Source organism: Hippoglossus hippoglossus, chromosome 22 (assembly GCF_009819705.1).
Source record: "Hippoglossus hippoglossus isolate fHipHip1 chromosome 22, fHipHip1.pri, whole genome shotgun sequence".
NCBI classification, from domain to species: domain Eukaryota; kingdom Metazoa; phylum Chordata; class Actinopteri; order Pleuronectiformes; family Pleuronectidae; genus Hippoglossus; species Hippoglossus hippoglossus.
The window spans coordinates 2,306,425-2,325,540 of NC_047172.1; the positions used below are offsets into that span (position 1 = coordinate 2,306,425).

The following is a 19,116-nucleotide window of genomic DNA, read 5'->3' on the forward strand; positions in this document are numbered from 1 at the left end:
TAGCTACTGAACAGAATCATGACCGTTTGCTGTCCTGGCTCCTAAATGGAGGAACAAGCTCCTCATTGACGTCAGGACAGTAGAAGACAAGAACAAGTCAAGTCCTGTTCAGACATAGATGAGAAAGTGATAAATGGAAAGAGAGCAGCCTGGAAATACAAGTTGTGGTGGTCTGATACCCGTCAGCATGTTGATGCTTGTGAACTCAGTGTGTGAATATTGAACTGAGCCAAGTTGATTGTTGTGACATCGTAGAAGGAAACTTTGGGATAAGAGGTTTCAAAAAGTCCCTACAGCCCAAATGAGTCTGTTACAATACTTCAAACTAACACAGTCCACTTTCTCTTCCTCCTGCAGAGACACCTGAGTGTCAACACAACATCTGATTGTAGGAGGTGTAACTCTCTGATCCAGCTCACCAGGAGTAAAGGTTCACGTCTGTAGACATAAGACTCAGAGAAACATCCAGAACAAACCAAGACTATACTTTCAGGGATCATTTCTATAGTTGCTGACTTGAGAGATGTGTTTCTAAAGGGTTTGGTCTCGCTGCCCACGATGAAGAGTGAAGATGTTTCCTTCAGAGCAGGAATCTGGTGGAGGAGACTCTTGTTTTCTCCACTGTTGATGATTGTTCAGTGTTTCTGGTTGAGACACTGGAGGAGGACACATGTTCTGAGTGGTCAGCTTTACTTTGTAAATATGTGGAATTGGAGATTCCTCTTTAAATCCACTACTTAATATTCTTCACCTGCCTCCATCAGTTCGTTGTCTGTGTAGAATTAGCTGTCAGGCAGCAGGAAGCTGAGGCAGGAGAAGGGCAGATTGGACAGGCAGTCTGTGTTGACGGTGACCTGCATGTCTCCAAACAACACTTGGGTCTTGTCACCGCTGGCGTTGCCCAGTTTCTTCTTCAGCTCCGTGAACCTCTGCAGGATGAGCTGGTGCTCTCGGCCTCTCATCAGACCTCTGAAGCTCAGAACAGCCACCAGGTGCTTCCTGCTGCAGGGTGTGAAGAACAAAACAGACCAAATACAGATAAAGTTCATGCTTTGTCATCACTCAACCACTTGTCTTAATTACATGAAGATTTCAGGTCATTGAGCATTTTCTGAAACATGATTGTTATGACAGCAATGACCCACAGAAATCAAAGTGTAACTTGTGATTGGAGGAGGTTTGTCTTCCTGGATCACAGCAGCTCACCAGGAGTAAAGGTTCACGTCTGTAGACATAAGACTCAGAGAAACATCCAGAACAAACCAAGACTCTACTTTCAGGGATCATTTCTATAGTTGCTGACTTGAGAGATGTGTTTCTAAAGAGTTTGGTCTCGCTGCCCACGATGAAGAGTGAAGATGTTTCCTTCAGAGCAGGAATCTGGTGGAGGAGACTCTTGGTTTTCTCCACTGTTGATGATTGTTCAGTGTTTCTGGTTGAGACACTGGAGGAGGAAACATGTTCTGAGTGGTTCTCATACAGATGTTTAAAATATGAAGTTAATTAATGTTGAGTTAGAGCTTTAGTCCTGAACTCAATCTAATGGCAGTAAGATTAAGGTTTGAGGTGAATCAGTAATAATGAAACTCCGTATCAAACTGGATAAACAATGATGTATCAGGCCTGCGTATTTCCACTTTTTCCGAATAGAGATGTTGTTCTAATAGTGTAAAATTAAATATAGTTCCTCTTAAGAGACGTTCACCTAATCAGGCGGCACTTAGAACTTATTTCTTTCTGGAGCAGGAGAAAATCCCAGCTCATACAGAGCAAGAGGCACAAGTCACCAGTCTGTAACAGGGCGGACGTCCAGACCCAAACAAGCTGTGGTCACTTTACAGTCTCCAGTTAACCTCCCTCAATCTGCATGTGTTTGCACTGTGGGAGGAAACAGCAGGAAACAGAAACTAGGAAAACAGGCAAATTCAAAGGAGCTTTGTGTTTGTTTTAGTAAGTGAATTGAGTTTTAACAAACATTACAACAAAAAAGAGATACCCTACACGGACCAGCATTGCATCACTGTTTATTTTTCCTGTTTGATTGACTACTCCTCTCATCTGACTGCAGGCATGTGCCCCTCAGCTGTCAATCATCACGAGGACGACACGTCTCCAGGCTTCTAGGTAGAACAGTAATTATTCCACGTAAATGCCCTGTTTTACTCGAGTTGAAGTGAGATTAAAATTATGTTTAAATGATTCTGGGGGAAAGCTTTGAAACCACAAGTTCTGCTTCCTGCTTTCAGTTGCATCAGACAGAGAACATGACCGATGCAGATGCTGCCTGTGTTTGCACTCGATCCAAGGTTTTCTCTAGCTAAATATTTTCCACTGGTCAAAAAAACACCCACTAACTTCTGGCTTTTGTTTGCAATGGGAATGGATTCAATCGGCATTCCCTCCTGGATCAAATTGCTGCTGTGGACACAGACTTTTATCGACTCTTTTTCTATTTGCACTGATGGAAACATGCAGTGTTGTGCAAGTTCACACCTCTCATGAACTAGTTCAAAGTTCAGTTCATACGAAGTAAACATGAATAGTTCACGTTCATAGTTCACCATTTAAATTCTGAACTAGTTCATAGTTCAGTTCATTTCATAGTTTTAAGGTGGAAAGTGAGAATGAAAGACTTGACTTGTTTTTTAAAGAAAACTTTATCCATCACTACCCCTTGCCTTAAACTGTACTTCATATGTATCAATTCCTAAAAGAAATGTGTTTTTTAATTTGTTTTAATTATTGCTAATTTTGCCTGTTTATTTATTCATACCCTGCAGGAGTTTGTCTACCTGTTGCTGGGAAATCATACCCCTGAAGGCTGCAGACAATGTGGTTTGGGTCATTGGGGCTGTTGGCAGGGGTCTTGGTCTTTTTTTGACTTTCAATAACTTGGAGATAACTTCTTAGGCTAGCTGGATGCTTCAGCTCCACATGCCGGTTTAACTTAGATGCGGATGAGGCTGACGTCCGGACTTGCTTTTTCAGCGCAGGACACAATTTGCACAGAAAGGTGAGATTGTTACTGTCGGAATCTTTATCAGACAGTTTGTAAAAATCCAATAATAAAGCAAATAATAATAAGGTGCATCGGATGTAGTCGCTGAGTCTGCGTCTCTGCTTTCACTTGCCATTTGTATATGAGACCGAGAGCTGTTGTCTTGGATCACGTTGCTTGTTTGGACTACATGTGTGCGCGATGAATCATGGGTAACGTAGTGCGAAGTCGAGTTAGTTGGTTTAGGTTCGGCTACATCGCGGACATTGTCCGTGCACTGAGCAGCGACATGGTGATTTACACAGCGTCTCTCCTCAGGAGAAGGAAAACACTCCGTCACGTTTCAGCGAGACCTCAGATAACATGAACGTGTTCACCGTTCAAATTCATTATTTGTACATTGTTCTCATAAAAATGAACGTGTTCAATGAACGCGTTCTTTTGAACTCGTTCATGCACAACACTGGACGTCGAACACAAATTTCCTGGGAAAACCCACAGAAAGTCAAAACTCCTCTCCTGGCAAAGGGAAAGCTGCCTTTTCAGAGGGTTTGCCAGCGTTTAAAGAACCTGATTATACCTCTTAGTTCTCGTGTGAAAGACGTTTAAAAAGGGGAAGTTCCTGTCCAGCGTTAATGTGAAGACCTCTCTGTCGTGTGTACTGAGTTTCCTACCGCCACCGTCACAAAGAGGAAACTCTTTTTTAAACACTTTTTAAAACTTTCAAACAGAAATGAAAATCAGGATGTTGGTTCGATGTCTACATGTTGGATTTTTTCTTCTCTGTTTATTTTTGACTCGATTCAACAAAACCGCTGTGTTTCGACACGAACACGTTACCGCACCCTGATAAACTGCGAGTTTCACTTCAACATCCTGGTGTATTAGAAAATGATTGGTGCTGCTTGGGAAAGCCCCCGCTCCTCGTCCCCCAGCGTGACCCCGACCCTGACCGGGTTCGTTAACTGCTGGATCAACACCACCCCCCCGAAGGTTGGTCAACATTGATTGTGTCCAGTGTTTCCTTCACCTGAAAAGTTCAGTCAATCTGTATTTCTGACGTTTTTACACCCGAGAGTCTGAACCAAGCTTCTTGTGTTTGTTCCACTGTTCACATTGTAATTTCGGGAGCGCGCTTGAGAATTTTGTCCGACACACGTGAGCTGCGTGCACGTATACTTGACTTTGATTGGTTTGTAGACGGCGTCTGTCGTTGGCGCGAGTGTTTAATTCTGCCTCAACTTCCTGTGATATTGGTGTGAAAGTGGTTTCACAAACAAACCGAGCCCTGGTTCAGTTTTATCCGGCCCCAGACCTCTTTTTATCGGACTAGATTTTGGTTTGTTGGCCCCCGAGGAGCCGTTCACACCTGATATTTTTGGTTCAGACTAAACAGAAAAGTCTGAATGTCCAGGCCAAGCTTCCTTCATGAGAAAAGCCTACCTGAAGTCAGGGTAGTTCAGCACCACAGGTTCAAGATGATCCTTTATGTCCGTCTTGTTTTTCTGTCCAATGATGTCGCTCAGGTCGTGTCCGACTGAGTTCAGCCACTCGTGAGTCGACGTCTGCGGCAGAAATGAAGAAATATCAAAATAAATCCACGAGCTGCTGCAGAGTTTTATCTTTGAATAGTCAGAGCAATGAAAATCAAAACAAGGTATAATGATGCTCATATAAATCTTTTTATTGTTTTATATTCATTAATGTTGATAAAGATTTATTATTATTAATTTTATTTTACCATGTCCTGAAACTCATTAACCAGTTTCTCCCACTGCCGACGGATCTTGGCTGCCGCGCTCTCCTGCTTCCGATTCTTGCAGGAGTAGTTGTTCTTCATTAGTTGGCCGATGTACTCCCTCACCACGTGGTAGTGACAGTGGCTCGCAAACTCCTGTCTCCGTGAAACACACACACACACACACACACACACACACACACACACACACACACACACACACACACACACACACACACACACAGACACACAACGCTCAATAACAGGATAGGTATAATAAAAAGGAGGGATTGGAAGTGGATTCGGGAGGTGCTCACATTTTTTATATCCCTCACATGAGTAATACTCCTCAGGTCATTAGCTGGCACCTCCACTTCCACCTATTCATTCCTCCCCCGTTTATTCCTCTGACTGAAACAGCCAAAGACAATGGCCAACCCACATTGACGGACTGGAACTCCCAAACCGGTCGTGGAAAAGTAAATCAGCATTTTCTCGGCACACTTCGAGGGGGAGTACAGAGAAATGACGAAACCTTACCTCTGATGTTACTTTCCATCCGATATTATATGCTCATCAAACCAAGAATAATCCTAAATGTACAACCTTATCTATCCTGATTAAGTTGTATTTAGTTATTGAAGGCCTCTGTTGTATTGAAATAAATTGAATCTGACCATTTTGTGCCAAACGGGGAAACAACCGATCATTTCAACACTCAGGGCAGATAAATTATCACGATTAAAGTGGAAATCTTCTAGTTGGAATATCAATAAAGTGCTTTTCGAGTGCTGGATTCCCACTGACGTGTTTTCAAACTAACCTGGACGTGTGGCGGCGTCATGACACTGCAGTGGTCTGAGAGCAGCTCTGTACGACTGTAGAGTTGATTAAAGTCGTCGTCGCTGGTGAGCCACTTCCTCGTCATCATCCTCCTCAGGAACGGCTGGAGAAACGGCACGGAAAGAAAAACCTCAAACATCTTCTCCGAAACAGTTACCTGACCGGAGTTCTCTCTGTTTCACTCCCCACAGGTTTGAGGAATGTTTTAATTAATCCTCCACTCCGGCCACAGCTTTGTAAAAACGTTGACCTGGACTCAAGGGTGATCTGATTAGATAAAACTCGTATTTGCCTCTTAAACTCGTTACTGTAAGAACGCCTCGAAAGACTGTTCACTTAGACTCACAGATTAACTGATTTGATTTGGGTGGTCAAAGGTTACTGTGACCTTGTACATGTCATAACTCAGGAACACCTCGAGAGAATCTGGAGCAAATACTCCCTTCGACACATTAATGAACTGATTCCATTTCACATTTCTGTGGCCACAGGTCCAAAAGTCACAGTGACCTCATGTCAGTCTGAACAAAAACATCACTTAGACTGAAACTGCGCTGGTTTAGATGCTGCATCTCAGCGGGTTGGATTTTAAACTGTTGAACTTTAGAGGCTTAAATGTGAAAATGAATTATGTCGTTTCCCAAAAGCATCACATTCTGCATTTGGATGCAGAGTTTGACGCTTCACAAACAAAGGAAAGCACTGTGCCTTCTGGAAGGAGGTCAGAGTGAATCGTTTCCTGCCAACGTTGGCTTCATTTAACAACGTCTATTTCTCTGGTTTTACCCAACTGGCTTTTGTGCCTTTAACCAAACGTTAACTAAGGAACTCACCTGTTTTCTTTTCTAGATTCTAGACGATTTAATGTGTTGAGAATTCAATCTAATGAGGAAATTGACCACACTTACATCTGGCACTGGCTTATAAATGGTGAAACGTGTTTTTATTATTAGAGGTTCAGAAAAGGAACATCCCCCTTTCAGTTCCCCTTTTTACATCCACAACCGAAAACAGCTGCTGTGTCTGAGGAGATGATTTGAAATGAAGTGGAAGGCGAACACGTTCACACACCTTCACGTCCTCTTTGAACTGGTCCTCCAGGCCCTGCAGGAGCGTGACAATCAGCCACTTCACCTCCTTCCTGAAGTCTTCCACCTCGCGTGGACAGGCGCTCAGGTATTCCTCCATGTGCTGCCTGCAGGGGGACGCAGACAAACATCGGGTTCTGAGCAGAGACCGCAAAATAAAGATGAAGCCAACGAGTCTGGCTGGCTGCAGTATAGGTTATAAACCCCCCCCCCTCCTCCATGTTAGTGGCTGGGCCATGCACCGAACCGATAAGTGAGAGCACACGTCACATAAATGTTTCTCAAAGATTTTGGTGCAGATCTGGAACAGTTAAAGTTTGACTTCCTGGCCTCTTGTGGCAACATTCAGAATACAAATTCACCCGAATGTCTAATTATATATGATATATATGACATGATTATTATGGCAATGTGCACCAGTGTTTCCCTCAAATCCAGTACTGTGTTCTTTATTGGCTTTATTCTTTCATTTGTACTACGTTTGCACTAAACTTAAACACACTGCCCCCCCCCCTGTCACAGCCCACGTCTGCTCGCTTGACTGACACGAACAGCTGAGGTTTTGTAGGTGCAGCAGTCGACTGTGTCCTCGGTTATACTTTCACTTTCGCATGCTCGTTACACTGCCAGCGTTTCTCGCTCGTGGCCCCGATTCCCCGAAATCACGTGGGGTGCAAGCCTCTGCTCTGTATCCCATTAAACAAGTCTTCTAAAGTGCTCTGCAAGAGAGTGAAAGAGAAATGTGTTGGCACCCGCACGGAGAATCCTGGCACAGTCAAGAATAGCTCAGAGATGAATCATCCGGACAAAAGGCCTGCAGGACTCTAACTCTCCCCAGTCCGAGTCCTGAGCTGAATCTACATTGGTACATGCATTTATTCATCAAGATACAGAAGCAAGGAGCCACTCAGCTGAGACAGAACAGGATTATTCACAAAGGATGTTTGTAAAACTGTCCACATTTATATGAAAGTAGTTTATGTTGATGAAAAACTAAAATCTCGACTCAAGATCTGAGCTTTTTCTGGGTCTTTGAACCACATGGTCCTCCTCTGCATGTGGAGATGAACTCCAGACGACAGGAGTAGGTTGGTAGAAAAGCACATATGTTGTTTTAACTTTAATACTGTTAACACAAAAGTTTACACCAAGTATAATTACTTCACGGAGGATGTTCTCAGCTCTGTCCTTTTGTGTGTCAGCAGGATTTATATTGATGTTTAGGGAAGTGATATAATGTGTGTTTGTAATTTGGTGCAACTTGATTGAATTTAAGGGGAATATAATATTTAAAGTATTTATATTTGTATGTAATTGTTCAACATGTTAGAAATGTAAACATGACCAATCCATAAGTAGTCTTTAATTTACTCTGCTAGTTTAACTTGTCTCCTCCTGTGACGAGCTGGGAAACGACACTGAGTTCATTTAAAATCATTCGTCTGTATCTCAGGCCTCGTTCTCTCCTCTCTGCCGGAAGCAGGAAACACTCTCTGGTGACTGTGGTGCCAGATGTTCGGAGCTGCCATGGTGTCTGGTTTCAGCACGCCCGCACTCAGACAGTCACGTGACTTACTGTAAAGCAGTGAAGCAGTTGATGTAGGTGATCTGATAGTGCGTCCAGAGCAGCTGTGGTTTGAGAGCGCTGCAGAGACGCCGGAGCTCCGACTCAAACCTGCACCGCAAAGAAGAGAGTAAACTTGAGAGGGAGACTCGCACATAAAAAAAATAATTTACCATTAAACCTCGTGAACATTTAGAAAAATCAAGTGTATCCATAAAAATAATAATAATCTCAAAGTGGGTCTCAGGTGAATTTACAGATTACAGGCCAATATGTAGATTTACAATAAATCCCAATAGGAGTGCACATTTAAAAAAAATTCCCAAATAAGCATAATGGAAACTCTGAGAGAATGTGAAATAAAAAACTGAACTCTTTTACTAGAAACTGAAACCAAAACTAAAAGCCCAGTGTCTGCAGTGGTAGTGATGGGTGGAGGCTGTGCTGTGGAAAAATAGATATAAATAGTATAGTCATAAATGTATATTATATAACACAGTCAGCGCGATATGAGTATTGAGGCCATGTTGAAAAAATTCATCCTGAGGTTACAAGAATACAGTAAAAGTCGTAATTTTCCAAGAATAAAGTAATCGTTTTATGAGAGTAAATCAATATTTAAATATGACCCGTATTATTATTGTTATTATCGCGGCTTGGTGTCATTTAAGGAGACTGTTGGGCCTCGGCTGAGGAACGTTTCCTGCTGCAGAGATAAAATGTGTCGAGAGGAGCAGAAGGAGGATTTCTCCTGTTCCCTGTTTGAGATGCAGAACACTGTGGAGCACGGACATGTGACCATCAGGTGACGTTCAAAGGATTTCCTAGAAGTGTCGGGGTTCGGTGATTCTGTTAAAAACCGAAGAAATATTCCTACTTTGCTTAACAGGAAAATCTCACAACTGTGGTTGTTGCACAGGAGCTGGATCCTGTTTCGGGTTTGTTCATATTTGTTTTTTTCTGCTCCTCGGTCGTCAGGTCCCCCCCCCCCCCCATCACACGTTCACCTTCCTCTTTCACATCCGTATCGCGGCTTCTAGATTCACGTGCATTCTGTTTTGTGCCAACTCTTCAGGATGCTTTACTAATTCCTCGCGCTCTCCACTGACGTTTGACCTTTGACCTCCTCACTGATTAAGATGAGGAGCATCTCAAGCACTTCCTGTCCGGATCCGGCTGACGGGGCCAAAGAGCCGAGAGCTCACGGGCCTGGACCAGAGCTTGTGTCGCTGACTGTGACTGAACCAGTTGTCAAATGTAAAATAGTGACATTAATTAACTTCCCGTGCACATGCACCCCGTGTGCTTTTGTGCATGTGACAAACCTTTTAGGAAAATGCTTCAGTTCCTCGAGGCAGGAAGTGATGACTTTCTGTTCCAGCTGAGCATCGATTCTTCGCGAGTTCACAACGTTTCCCTTCACATTCTGCAGAGACGGGAAAAGAACCAGGAGCTGAACAGTCGTGTGTGAAGTTCTCTGCTGCCGCCACGTGGCCACAGCACTGTGTTGTAGATGAGTGACACCGGAGACTTGTTTTCTACGTCATTTAAAGAATATTATTAATTATAAAAACCCAGAACCTAAAACTAGATGAAAACATAGACTAAAACCTATTAACCCACATATCTGAGTATATCTGATTCATCAGCAGGCCTGGAAATATATGTATAAGTGGTTAATTCATTTTAAAAATGGGTTTTCAAACTGTTCTTGTATTTTTTACACAAATTTAAGTCACATAAATACATTTCCTCTAATATGTGAGAATATTTCCCGTGTATTTTTGAACCTTTTATGCTTTTATAAATGTTCAGTGGTGAAGTGCTGTGACAGATGCTGTCGTACCGTCCAGATGTCAAAGTGGAACGGAGAGTTGAGGAGGTTCTCTTCCATTTCTGGCGTCTTTCTGTGCATCCAAAAGTCTTCATTTTCCACTTCAGTGATTCTGTCGAGTGCAGATCTCATGTCCACCTGCAGCAGCAAACACACGGGAGAGCAAAACGTTCCCAGAGTCAAGAGGAAGTTGAAAACTTTTATGTCTCAAATCCACGACATTGTATCTGTTAAGGGAAGGTAAGGTTACTTGATTTGTACCCGTAGGTAGATTTGTTTTGCAGCAATAAAAAGAGTTTGATTTAAGAAGAAGTTGAAGAGTTAAAGGGGTAAATTTGACAATGACACAAGGTTATTAATCCAGGAGGTTTAGAAATGCAGTGACAAACATCCACTAAACAACAAAACACCAGAAAGAATCCGTCAGCTGACTTAAAAGTGCAATTTCTTTCTTATTTTGTAAATATTAAGTTTTTAAATGGAAAGTACTGAAAGTCAAATTCAATAATTAAATGTTTTGCATCGAATTTCTTGAGGGCTGAAATAAGAAGAGTGAATTAATGAATGCTGGTGTAACATACTGGATCTAAACGAATCGTGGTATAATAATTTGTAAGTTTAGAATAAATCTGCAAGTTTACTTAAAGAAACCCAGAAACGTTTCAGAGGATCGGACCTTCACTCGGCAGCAGTATTTCTCCTTCAGCTGCTCCAGGAAGTTTTCCTCCAGCTGCAGATCTTTGCTGTCGTCCCCGATCTCCGGCTGCAGTGACTCATTTCCCATGATCTTCTCGCTGCGTGTGGGGGGGGGGGGGGGGGGGAGGGCCAAGAAACTGTTCACAAAACGTCCACCGTGCTGCCGTCTGAGGGCAAAGAGTCCTCAACATGTCGCTTCATGTCGGAGGAGGAATTCAGAGCTTATCAGACCTTTGTGGTGTGGTGTGGGTTTTTAAAGAAAGTTATAACTGAATTCTTTTATTGAAATAGGCTGAATGCCTCCATGCAGGTGGATCATGGGCCTGAGCATCACAAATATAAAAAAAAACTTGTTTAATATTCAAATTGTGGTTGTTATTTGAACCTGGAAAAGATCAAATCAATTTGAAATGATAAGGGACAAAGTGCTACAAGCATGGAAAGCTTTTATATTTATATTCTATTGAAGTTTCTGTTGATGAAGGGTAAATTATGGCTGTACTCAATACAAATGAATGGTATATTGTGATTATATATCTATATGTCTATTGTTATATGAGTTGGTCAGAAGATACTGGGGTTGAGTTTGTGTTTTAAATGTTGTTTGGTTTTGTTTAGAACGTGTTGAGGGTTTTTGTTGATAGTTTATAATGAGAAATAAAACACTTTATTGTCATTGTGCTGCTACAAACAATATTTGAATATAGCGATGAGATTTAGGGGATATTATAAAAATATGTAGATACATAAATAGAAATATACACATGTAATAAATATAAGGTAGAGAAGTAGAAGTTGAATGTATAGAAGAGAATAAATAAATAAAGAAATGTGGATTTATTCAGTGAACGGACCATAAATAAATAATCAGCAGCAGTATATGAAGAATTCATTATTTCTTCAAGTTCATAATAATTCAATCAATTGCCAAAGTTAAGTGTTTATAATAATAACTTGAATGTTATTTGTATAAAATGTTATAAAACAGTATATTCAAAGATTTATATTGTATTAAAACATATTAAGATGCTGCTTTACACAATCTGTGAGAAATGTGGACATGACCTGATTCCATGTTTCCATCGTGGCCTCAGGAGAGGGCTGAGCCTCTTGTTCTTATTTCAGATCAGCTGTTTATTTATGGTTCCAGAAAGTTGTTTCTAGCACAGTTTTTTTTAATTTTTGTTGGTTTGTTGTGGCCTGATTCTGCCTCTTTTTTTATGAACTTGTTCCCCTGATGGTGCTGCGGGGGGGGGGGGGGGGGTCCAAACATCTCTGCACCATCTGTGAGCTGCGCTTCACGTGGGCAGTGGAGACGAGTTCTATTACATGTGTTTGTGTTTTATTACATGTGTTTGTGTTTTATTACATGTGTTTGTGTTTTATTACATGTGTTTGTGTTTTATTACATGTGTTTCTGGGTATTTCCTGTAAATTTAGACAATCAGATGTACTCTGTGAACTTCTGTTACTAGAAATAACATACTACTATAATACTGTAATAATTAGGTTCTCCTTATTATTTCTATTTGGATGATTTATGTATTTTACTTTAATTTCTGTGCTTTTTATGATAATTAGATTTTTCATTTCATATGTTATTTATATACTAAAGTTTTTTTCTATTCTTCATACTTGGGGGTTAGGATTTAGTTAGTTAGTTTTGGTATTTGTGATTGTCATGATTGTATAAATATATATATTTATAGAGTTGTTTTTTTATACATATACATAAATACAAGCTAGAACCACCACTGTATTAGTGTTTACCTGTATGAATATATGTATAACATACCTATAAAAATATGATCCAGGTTGTAAAGAAGTAGTTAAACCATCAACCTCAGATAAAGTCACCGGATTCACAGCAGACAGGTTTTTATAGGTGTTAAAACCAGAAGATGAGGAATCCTGACTTTGAATCCCTCGTGAGTCGATCACCTGCTGGAACCTCGTGGTTCTCATTCTGTGCTGTTGATGGTTTTTGATATTAAAAGGAAGAAAGAGGCTCTTTGGGGAAACAGAAGAGAAAAAGAAAAGCTCTGCCCAGAGTGTGTGTGTGTGTGTGTGTGTGTGTGTGTGTGTGTGTGTGTGTGTGTGTGTGTGTGTGTGTGTGTGTGTGTGTTTTCTGAAGGTTCGTCAGTTCCTGCTGAGCTTTGGCGTGTTGGTTTCAGGCACTTCCACGTTCCCCTAATCTTTCAGACCTGGACTCCTCGTCCATTTTTATATTCAGTTGATGGTTCCTGCACTGCTAGCATCTTGTTGAGCTGCCTGCTGATACCTGAACCCTGTGTTCTTCTGAAACCCGGGAGCAGAACCCTGAACAGATCCCAGAAACCTCAGCTCAGAACCCTGAAGACCAGTCACATCTGGATCTGTTGCAGTCCCAGACCACACTAACATCCTTGTTTTTACAACAAACTTCTTAAAACTGCTTCAGTCAGTTGATGGATGAGAACATGTCACTGACCTCTTGTATCTGTTGATGATCCAGTCCAGCAGAGCGTACAGTTCCGTCCGCTCCGTCACCTGCTGCTCCAGCTTCCTCAGGTGCTGCCCCACGACTCTGTGGTAGCTCTTCACGTAGGTGCTGAAAGCTCTGAAGCTGGGCGGGTACGACCAGCGCAGCTCCTTCTTCACGTTCTCCAGGTCCTCCACGATGGCCTTACCCAGCAGGCCCAGGTGAACGGACAGCCGGGAGGTGTTCTGCTCCCTCTGCTCCAGGTGAACGCTCGCCACCTTCACCTGCACGCCCTCACCCACCGCCTCCCTCCAGGCCTCCATCCAACTGTCCGGCAGCCCCCCCACCTCCTCGGCTCTCCTCTCCTCCTCCTGGATGATGCGGGCCACGGGGACCAGCAGCCCCTTGTTCCTGGAGGGAAGAGAGTTGGCGTCGCGCACTATGCCGTTGACCTTTTTCCTCAGGTCTCCGTAGAGGAGGTTGAGGTCCTTCTCCTTCTTGACCAGCTCTATGGGCGAGTCCTCTCCACAGCGCTCCAACTCCTGCTGGAACTCCTGCCGCAGGGCGAGCAGGTTCAGGTGAGCCTCCTCCAGCACCTCCATCTCGATCAGCTTACTGATCTGCATCACTGCAAAGACACACAGTGGAGGGTTGATGTCACTCACACACACAAAAAACACGACAACTGCAAAGCCTAGAACAAATAGAGCAGTTCTGCTTTTGGCCACAAGTTCTCACACCTCATGTCTTAACATACACCTGGTAAAGAATCTTTTTCATCCCTGATCCATCCTGATCCAACCTGCGATCATGTGACTGGTCAGAAACGTTTGTAGAAGAAAAGGAAGGGAGGAAGAGGAGGAAGGCGAGAAAGACGTCCATGCAGCTTAACTAATAATGGGCTGAACAAGACGAGGAAGGAGGAAGAAAGTCAGTGTCTAAAGTCGGGCTGAACCTCTGTGTGTACGATTCTTATCTTTGCCTGTTGCCAAAACAGAGGAAGAAAAGCAGGTTGAATGTGAGGACAGAGAACGAGTCAGGACGTGAGAAAAGGTCGTGTTCATGCAGCTCTGCACTGAAACTGAACTGAAGCACGATAGAAATAACTTTTATGTACAATTAGACAAGTAATTAAAACATAAGGAGTTAGAGAAATATTCCTAAAGTGCAGTCAGAGGCTTCTTCTCTGTAGCGAAATCATGCAAGAGACGCTAATGGCTGCCGTGTGAATATGGTCCAGAGAGTCATTCTGTGTCTTGTGTTGTTTTGGAAACTCTGGAAAATTCAGTCTGTTGTTTTCAGCACATTTGGAGCAACTGACCTCGGACCTGATTTGTGTCGTCACATTCAGCCGCTCTGGAACATGTCTGGACTCAAGGTCAAGTCTGAAAGCAGCTTTTGTTTCACGTCTCTAAGTCTCACGCAGGAAGACGCTCGGACGTCTCTGTGTCAGGTGTGTTCGGTAAAACATCCACGGTGACACTAACCGCCACCAAGGTGCCCTTGAGCAAACCCTCTGTTTACGTTATAAGAACCATATGGTACCTGACAGAGGTGTGTGGGGTAATTCTGGCAGCATGTACATCTCCTCTAACTCCTCCTCCACCTCCTCCTCCTTCTTCTCCTCCTTCTTCTCCTCCTTCTTCTCCTCCTGTGGGCCCTCGCTGACGGTTTGGAGCAGCTCCTGTCGGCTGCTCGGCTCTTTGTCCTTCTTGGAGACGAGTTTCATGCTTCGACGAATCGACCTTCTCACGAAAGACTCACTGGACAACGACATGTTGGGATCTGAGGATGGAAAACATTCAATGACACGCTGGTACTGACCCAGGAATGATTTCTGGTCTTCTGATTGGTCTCACCTGTGTTTGAACGCTTCACAGGATGGCTTCTCTTTGAGGCGACATCGCTCTCATCTCTCTCTTTTCTCTGGAAGAGGCTCCCGATGTTCTTCCAAGGAGAGACAGCCGGAGAGCCAGCGCTCGGACCTGAGAGAGAGAGAGAAGTAAAAAACACCTTTCAGTCCGAGTGGCTCGACAACTCCCTGTTCCACAATCAGATCAAGTTTCATATTTACACTTCACGTGGTGTGTGCATGACTTGGCTTCGCCCTTAACTGTGACCTGAAGATAAACCCTCTGGGGAAAGCAGAGGTTGAGTCATGATGGAAGCTCACAGGTTTTGTTTGGCTCAGCCCCAGAATGAAAAGTAAAAGTTACCGGTGGAGTTTTTTGCTTTTCCTCCGTCACTGCTGATCCCTCCCTACTCGACTGTCTAGTTGTTATAAACAAATAGTTATACTTTAATAACACGTAACAAGCCGTACTTGTATGCATCAGGCCATGTAAAAGAAAGTGGATCTTCCTGGATCCACCTGTTTATCTGGATCCACTCCTTATTGAATGGGGTTTTGTTTGGTTCTTTCCCCACCTCCGCACAACATGTGATGGAAACCAGTTCTGCAGTTTGTGAGTAAACCTGCTAACAACCAAACAGCACTGGAGACACAAGCTCCATGGCAGAGGTAGTAAAAAACAGTTTAAAGTTGTCTGCAGTGATATTCAACAAACATTAAAATAAAATCTATAGTCGAGGTCAGAGAGAGAGAGTTCTACAGCAGCAGCAGGTTCAGTGTTTTAATGGTTCTCGTGTCTTTTCTCTTCTTTCTGCACCACGTTCCCACTCTGTTGCTCTTTCCTCCCACACACTGCGCCCACAGCTCCGTGGAGAGGGTTCACACGCTCAGAGTCCGAGGTGTGAGCGTGTTCATTTCAGGAGAATTATGGGGAGGCGGCGCGGTGGAGCAGTGGTTTTACACTGTCACCTCACGGCAAAGAGGTTCTGGGTTCAAATCACAGTTTGTCTTTTCTGTGCAGATTTTTAGTTTGTCATTGTAATTTAGTGACTAAAGAATTTAGTCTGACACACGTACGCCCTGTCGTCATCACCTACGTGGGCGGAGTCTACCTGTACTTGACTCTGATTGGTTTGTAGACGGAGGCTGCCGTGGGCGTGTTGTCAGTTGGGGTGGGGGGGTAGTAGTCTTTCTGTTTGAATGGACAAACTGAATGAAGAGCTTCATCTGGTTGCCATGGCAACATCATGACGGTATTACCAGCAGAATCAGCACCTTCAGGCGCTGTACTCCACTGTACTACAGTACTCCACAGTACAACACAGTACTCCACTGTGCTACAGTGCCACAGTACTCCACTGTACTACAGTACCACAGTACTCCACTGTACTCCACTGTACTACAGTACCACAGTACTCCACTGTGCTACAGTACTCCACAGTACTCCACTGTACTACAGTACCACAGTACTCCACTGTACTCCAGTACCACAGTACTCCACTGTACTACAGTACTCCACAGTACTCCACAGTACTCCACTGTGCTACAGTACCACAGTACTCCACAGTACAACACAGTACTCCACAGTACTCCACTGTACTACAGTACTACAGTAATACAGTACTCCACAGTACTCAACTGTACTACAGTACTCCACAGTACTCCAGAGTACTACAGTACTACACTAGTTCAAATGCACCAAATGAACGTCCTCGTGGTTCAAACATTTTATCGTCGGATAAAAGAAGACTGCAGCTGCTTCTTCTTCTTCTTCTGCTTCTTCTTCTTCTGTTTCTTCTTCTCTTGTTTAATTCTGTCTCTACTTCCTGTGATTGGTCCAAAAGTCCAAACTATCAAAGAAGTGTTTTCACTGCAAACCAACAGAACCCTGGTTCAGTTCGATCCAGACCCAGACCTCCGACTAAACACTGGTCCTTTCACACCTGATCCGGACCAAACAAGCTGTAAAAGCCCTGTGACAGTAAATCGTGTGAGAAGTGAAGTGACTGAACTTCCTGAAGCTGCTGTGACTGTTTACCAAACAAATCCTTCTCCTCCTGATGATCTTCAGACACTGAATGTCTCCTCATGTCTCCTCCTTCTGACCTTGAGAGGACGTTACTGTCCCTGCACCTCCTTTCACAGCAGGTTTTCATAACAACCCTGATGGTACTCACTGGGTGACGGAGGCGGCTGAGACCCCGACTCGTTTCCAGCTGAGTCTCCTTTACGCGTGACCTTTGACCCTTTGCCTGGTGAGAGTGGGCTCCTCCTGAACGACTGCATTATGTCCATGCTCTTGATGGACACAGTGTCCTCGTCCGGGCTTTCAGTGGAACTGTCCTTCATTTCTGACATCTCAGTGCTTTAGATATCGTCCAGCTGTGAGAAGAAGAAACGTGAAATGAGAGGTTAACGGCAGCAGAGGAGCAGCTCTGACAGGAGCCTGTGGGAAACTGAAGCTGTGGTGTTTTTAGTCATCGTGGCTCCGGTCGGTTTTGTTTACAGAAAACACGACAATCTGCCCGAGCAGTCCCTCCCAACATCCTGGTGTAAAGACACGGAAATGAAGAGGGAATCTATGGAAACAGCAAATGTGTTGAACTCCAAACACGTTTACACAGAAGTATGATACGTCCTCCTCAGTTTAAAATCTCCCTGTGACCTCAGAGTGTCCAGAGAACACGGAGCAGTCGTCTGTAAATGTGTGTCTTTGTGTACATGAGCGTACAAATGAAGTGTTTCATTGAAACTGTTCTTATCTGCTGATGTTTCTTTCTATTAACAAGTTAATATTCTCATATATATTATAATATTCATAAAGGAAGAGAGATTGAGGATCACTCAAAGATGCAAATGTGAAATTATCTTTAATTAAATATCAAGTCTCTATTTTTAGCCAACATTTAACTCTCTGTCTTGTCTATGAAAGTATTTAAATATGTGAAAACTAAATTATATCATAGAAACTTATTAGCAAAGACACAAGTATGTGGTTATAAAATTAATATTAAACTTTAATTATATAGCCCTTTAAAAAAAAACACCTTTGCAAAGTGCTTCACAGACGTAAAAACAGAAAATACTTGCAATGCAAATACTACATTTAAACAAGTACGTGCAAAACAATAGATCAAATAAAGCGATTTATTTTAATAGAAATATAATTATACATTATACATAATATTACATTATTAAGACTTACTTTTATATTGTTTATTTTCTATTTACTTTCAGTTTTCTTTCAACAGTGTCAGTAAACAACGTGCAACAGTAAAGTCTGGGTTTCACCACCATGTTGTGCTGTGTTTCACAGGCGTGTCTCATCGTGTTTCTATCTTTAAAACAATTCTGAATCAACACTTTTAAAAACTGAATCTGTACGTGAGCAGAGCAGCATTGTTATTCCAGTCTGTCACTGATTAACCAAACCTTTCACCCTGTCTAAAACCCACTGTACGTACAAGCTCTATAATATTTAACCGTGAACAAACGTATTAAAAATGCACTTTAACAAACGTGTCTTCTTACCTGTGTCGCTCAGGTGAGTAACTGCTGCACCAGTTCTTCCTCTTTTAAAGCCTGCTCCTGTACTTTCACTTTCTCTCCCTGTGGACGGGGTGAAGCCTGGATTCAGGTGGAGTTACAGTGAACGGGTCAGAGGAGACGGGAAAAGAAGGAGGTTTGAGTTTGAGGGTTAAAGAAAAGCCGAGGAGCCAGTTTCTCCCGAGTCAAAGATCAGATTCCGAGCTGGTCAGCGAGGGGACGAGTTAATGATTAGACAGAAATAAACTGAAGTAGGAGACTTTTCTTCACACGGTTTAGATTCACTGCAAGCAAGCCTTCTTCTAGATTTGTTTAAAACACAGATCAGTTTACAGGGAGATTGTGTTTTCTTTCTTTTTTTAAACCTGGAATGTGGCATGAAAGTATGTGACCGTGTTGCCTTTAAGAACCCCCGTAAACTCCTGTTTCAAGGTTATGAGCCATAGAGGTTTTTTATTAATAAGTGATGAGTGAACTACTCAGATAGTCGTAGGAT

The 19,116-nt window shown here is 42.8% G+C and overlaps 1 protein-coding gene and 2 non-coding genes across 3 annotated transcripts; 2 read left to right on the forward strand and 1 right to left on the reverse strand.

Annotated features, from left to right (window-relative positions):
- Positions 1-287: 287 nt before the first annotated feature.
- Positions 288-17,369, reverse strand: exoc3l4 (exocyst complex component 3-like 4). Its single transcript, XM_034577039.1, has 13 exons — positions 17,252-17,369; positions 15,082-15,207; positions 14,768-15,007; positions 13,232-13,850; positions 10,742-10,859; positions 10,078-10,203; positions 9,557-9,657; positions 8,244-8,342; positions 6,651-6,774; positions 5,560-5,682; positions 4,740-4,892; positions 4,442-4,563; positions 288-1,002 (listed from the first exon to the last, which is right to left on the reverse strand). The coding sequence occupies exons 1-13, from the start codon at positions 17,367-17,369 to the stop codon at positions 783-785; spliced, it is 2,289 nt and encodes a 762-aa protein (XP_034432930.1). The 3' UTR covers positions 288-782.
- Positions 478-684, forward strand: LOC117756821. The gene has a single exon (XR_004612886.1). It is a non-coding gene; the product is annotated as a small nucleolar RNA U3 (small nucleolar RNA).
- On the forward strand, positions 1,265-1,472 carry LOC117756818. Its single transcript, XR_004612883.1, has one exon. It is a non-coding gene; the product is annotated as a small nucleolar RNA U3 (small nucleolar RNA).
- Positions 17,370-19,116: the final 1,747 nt, after the last annotated feature.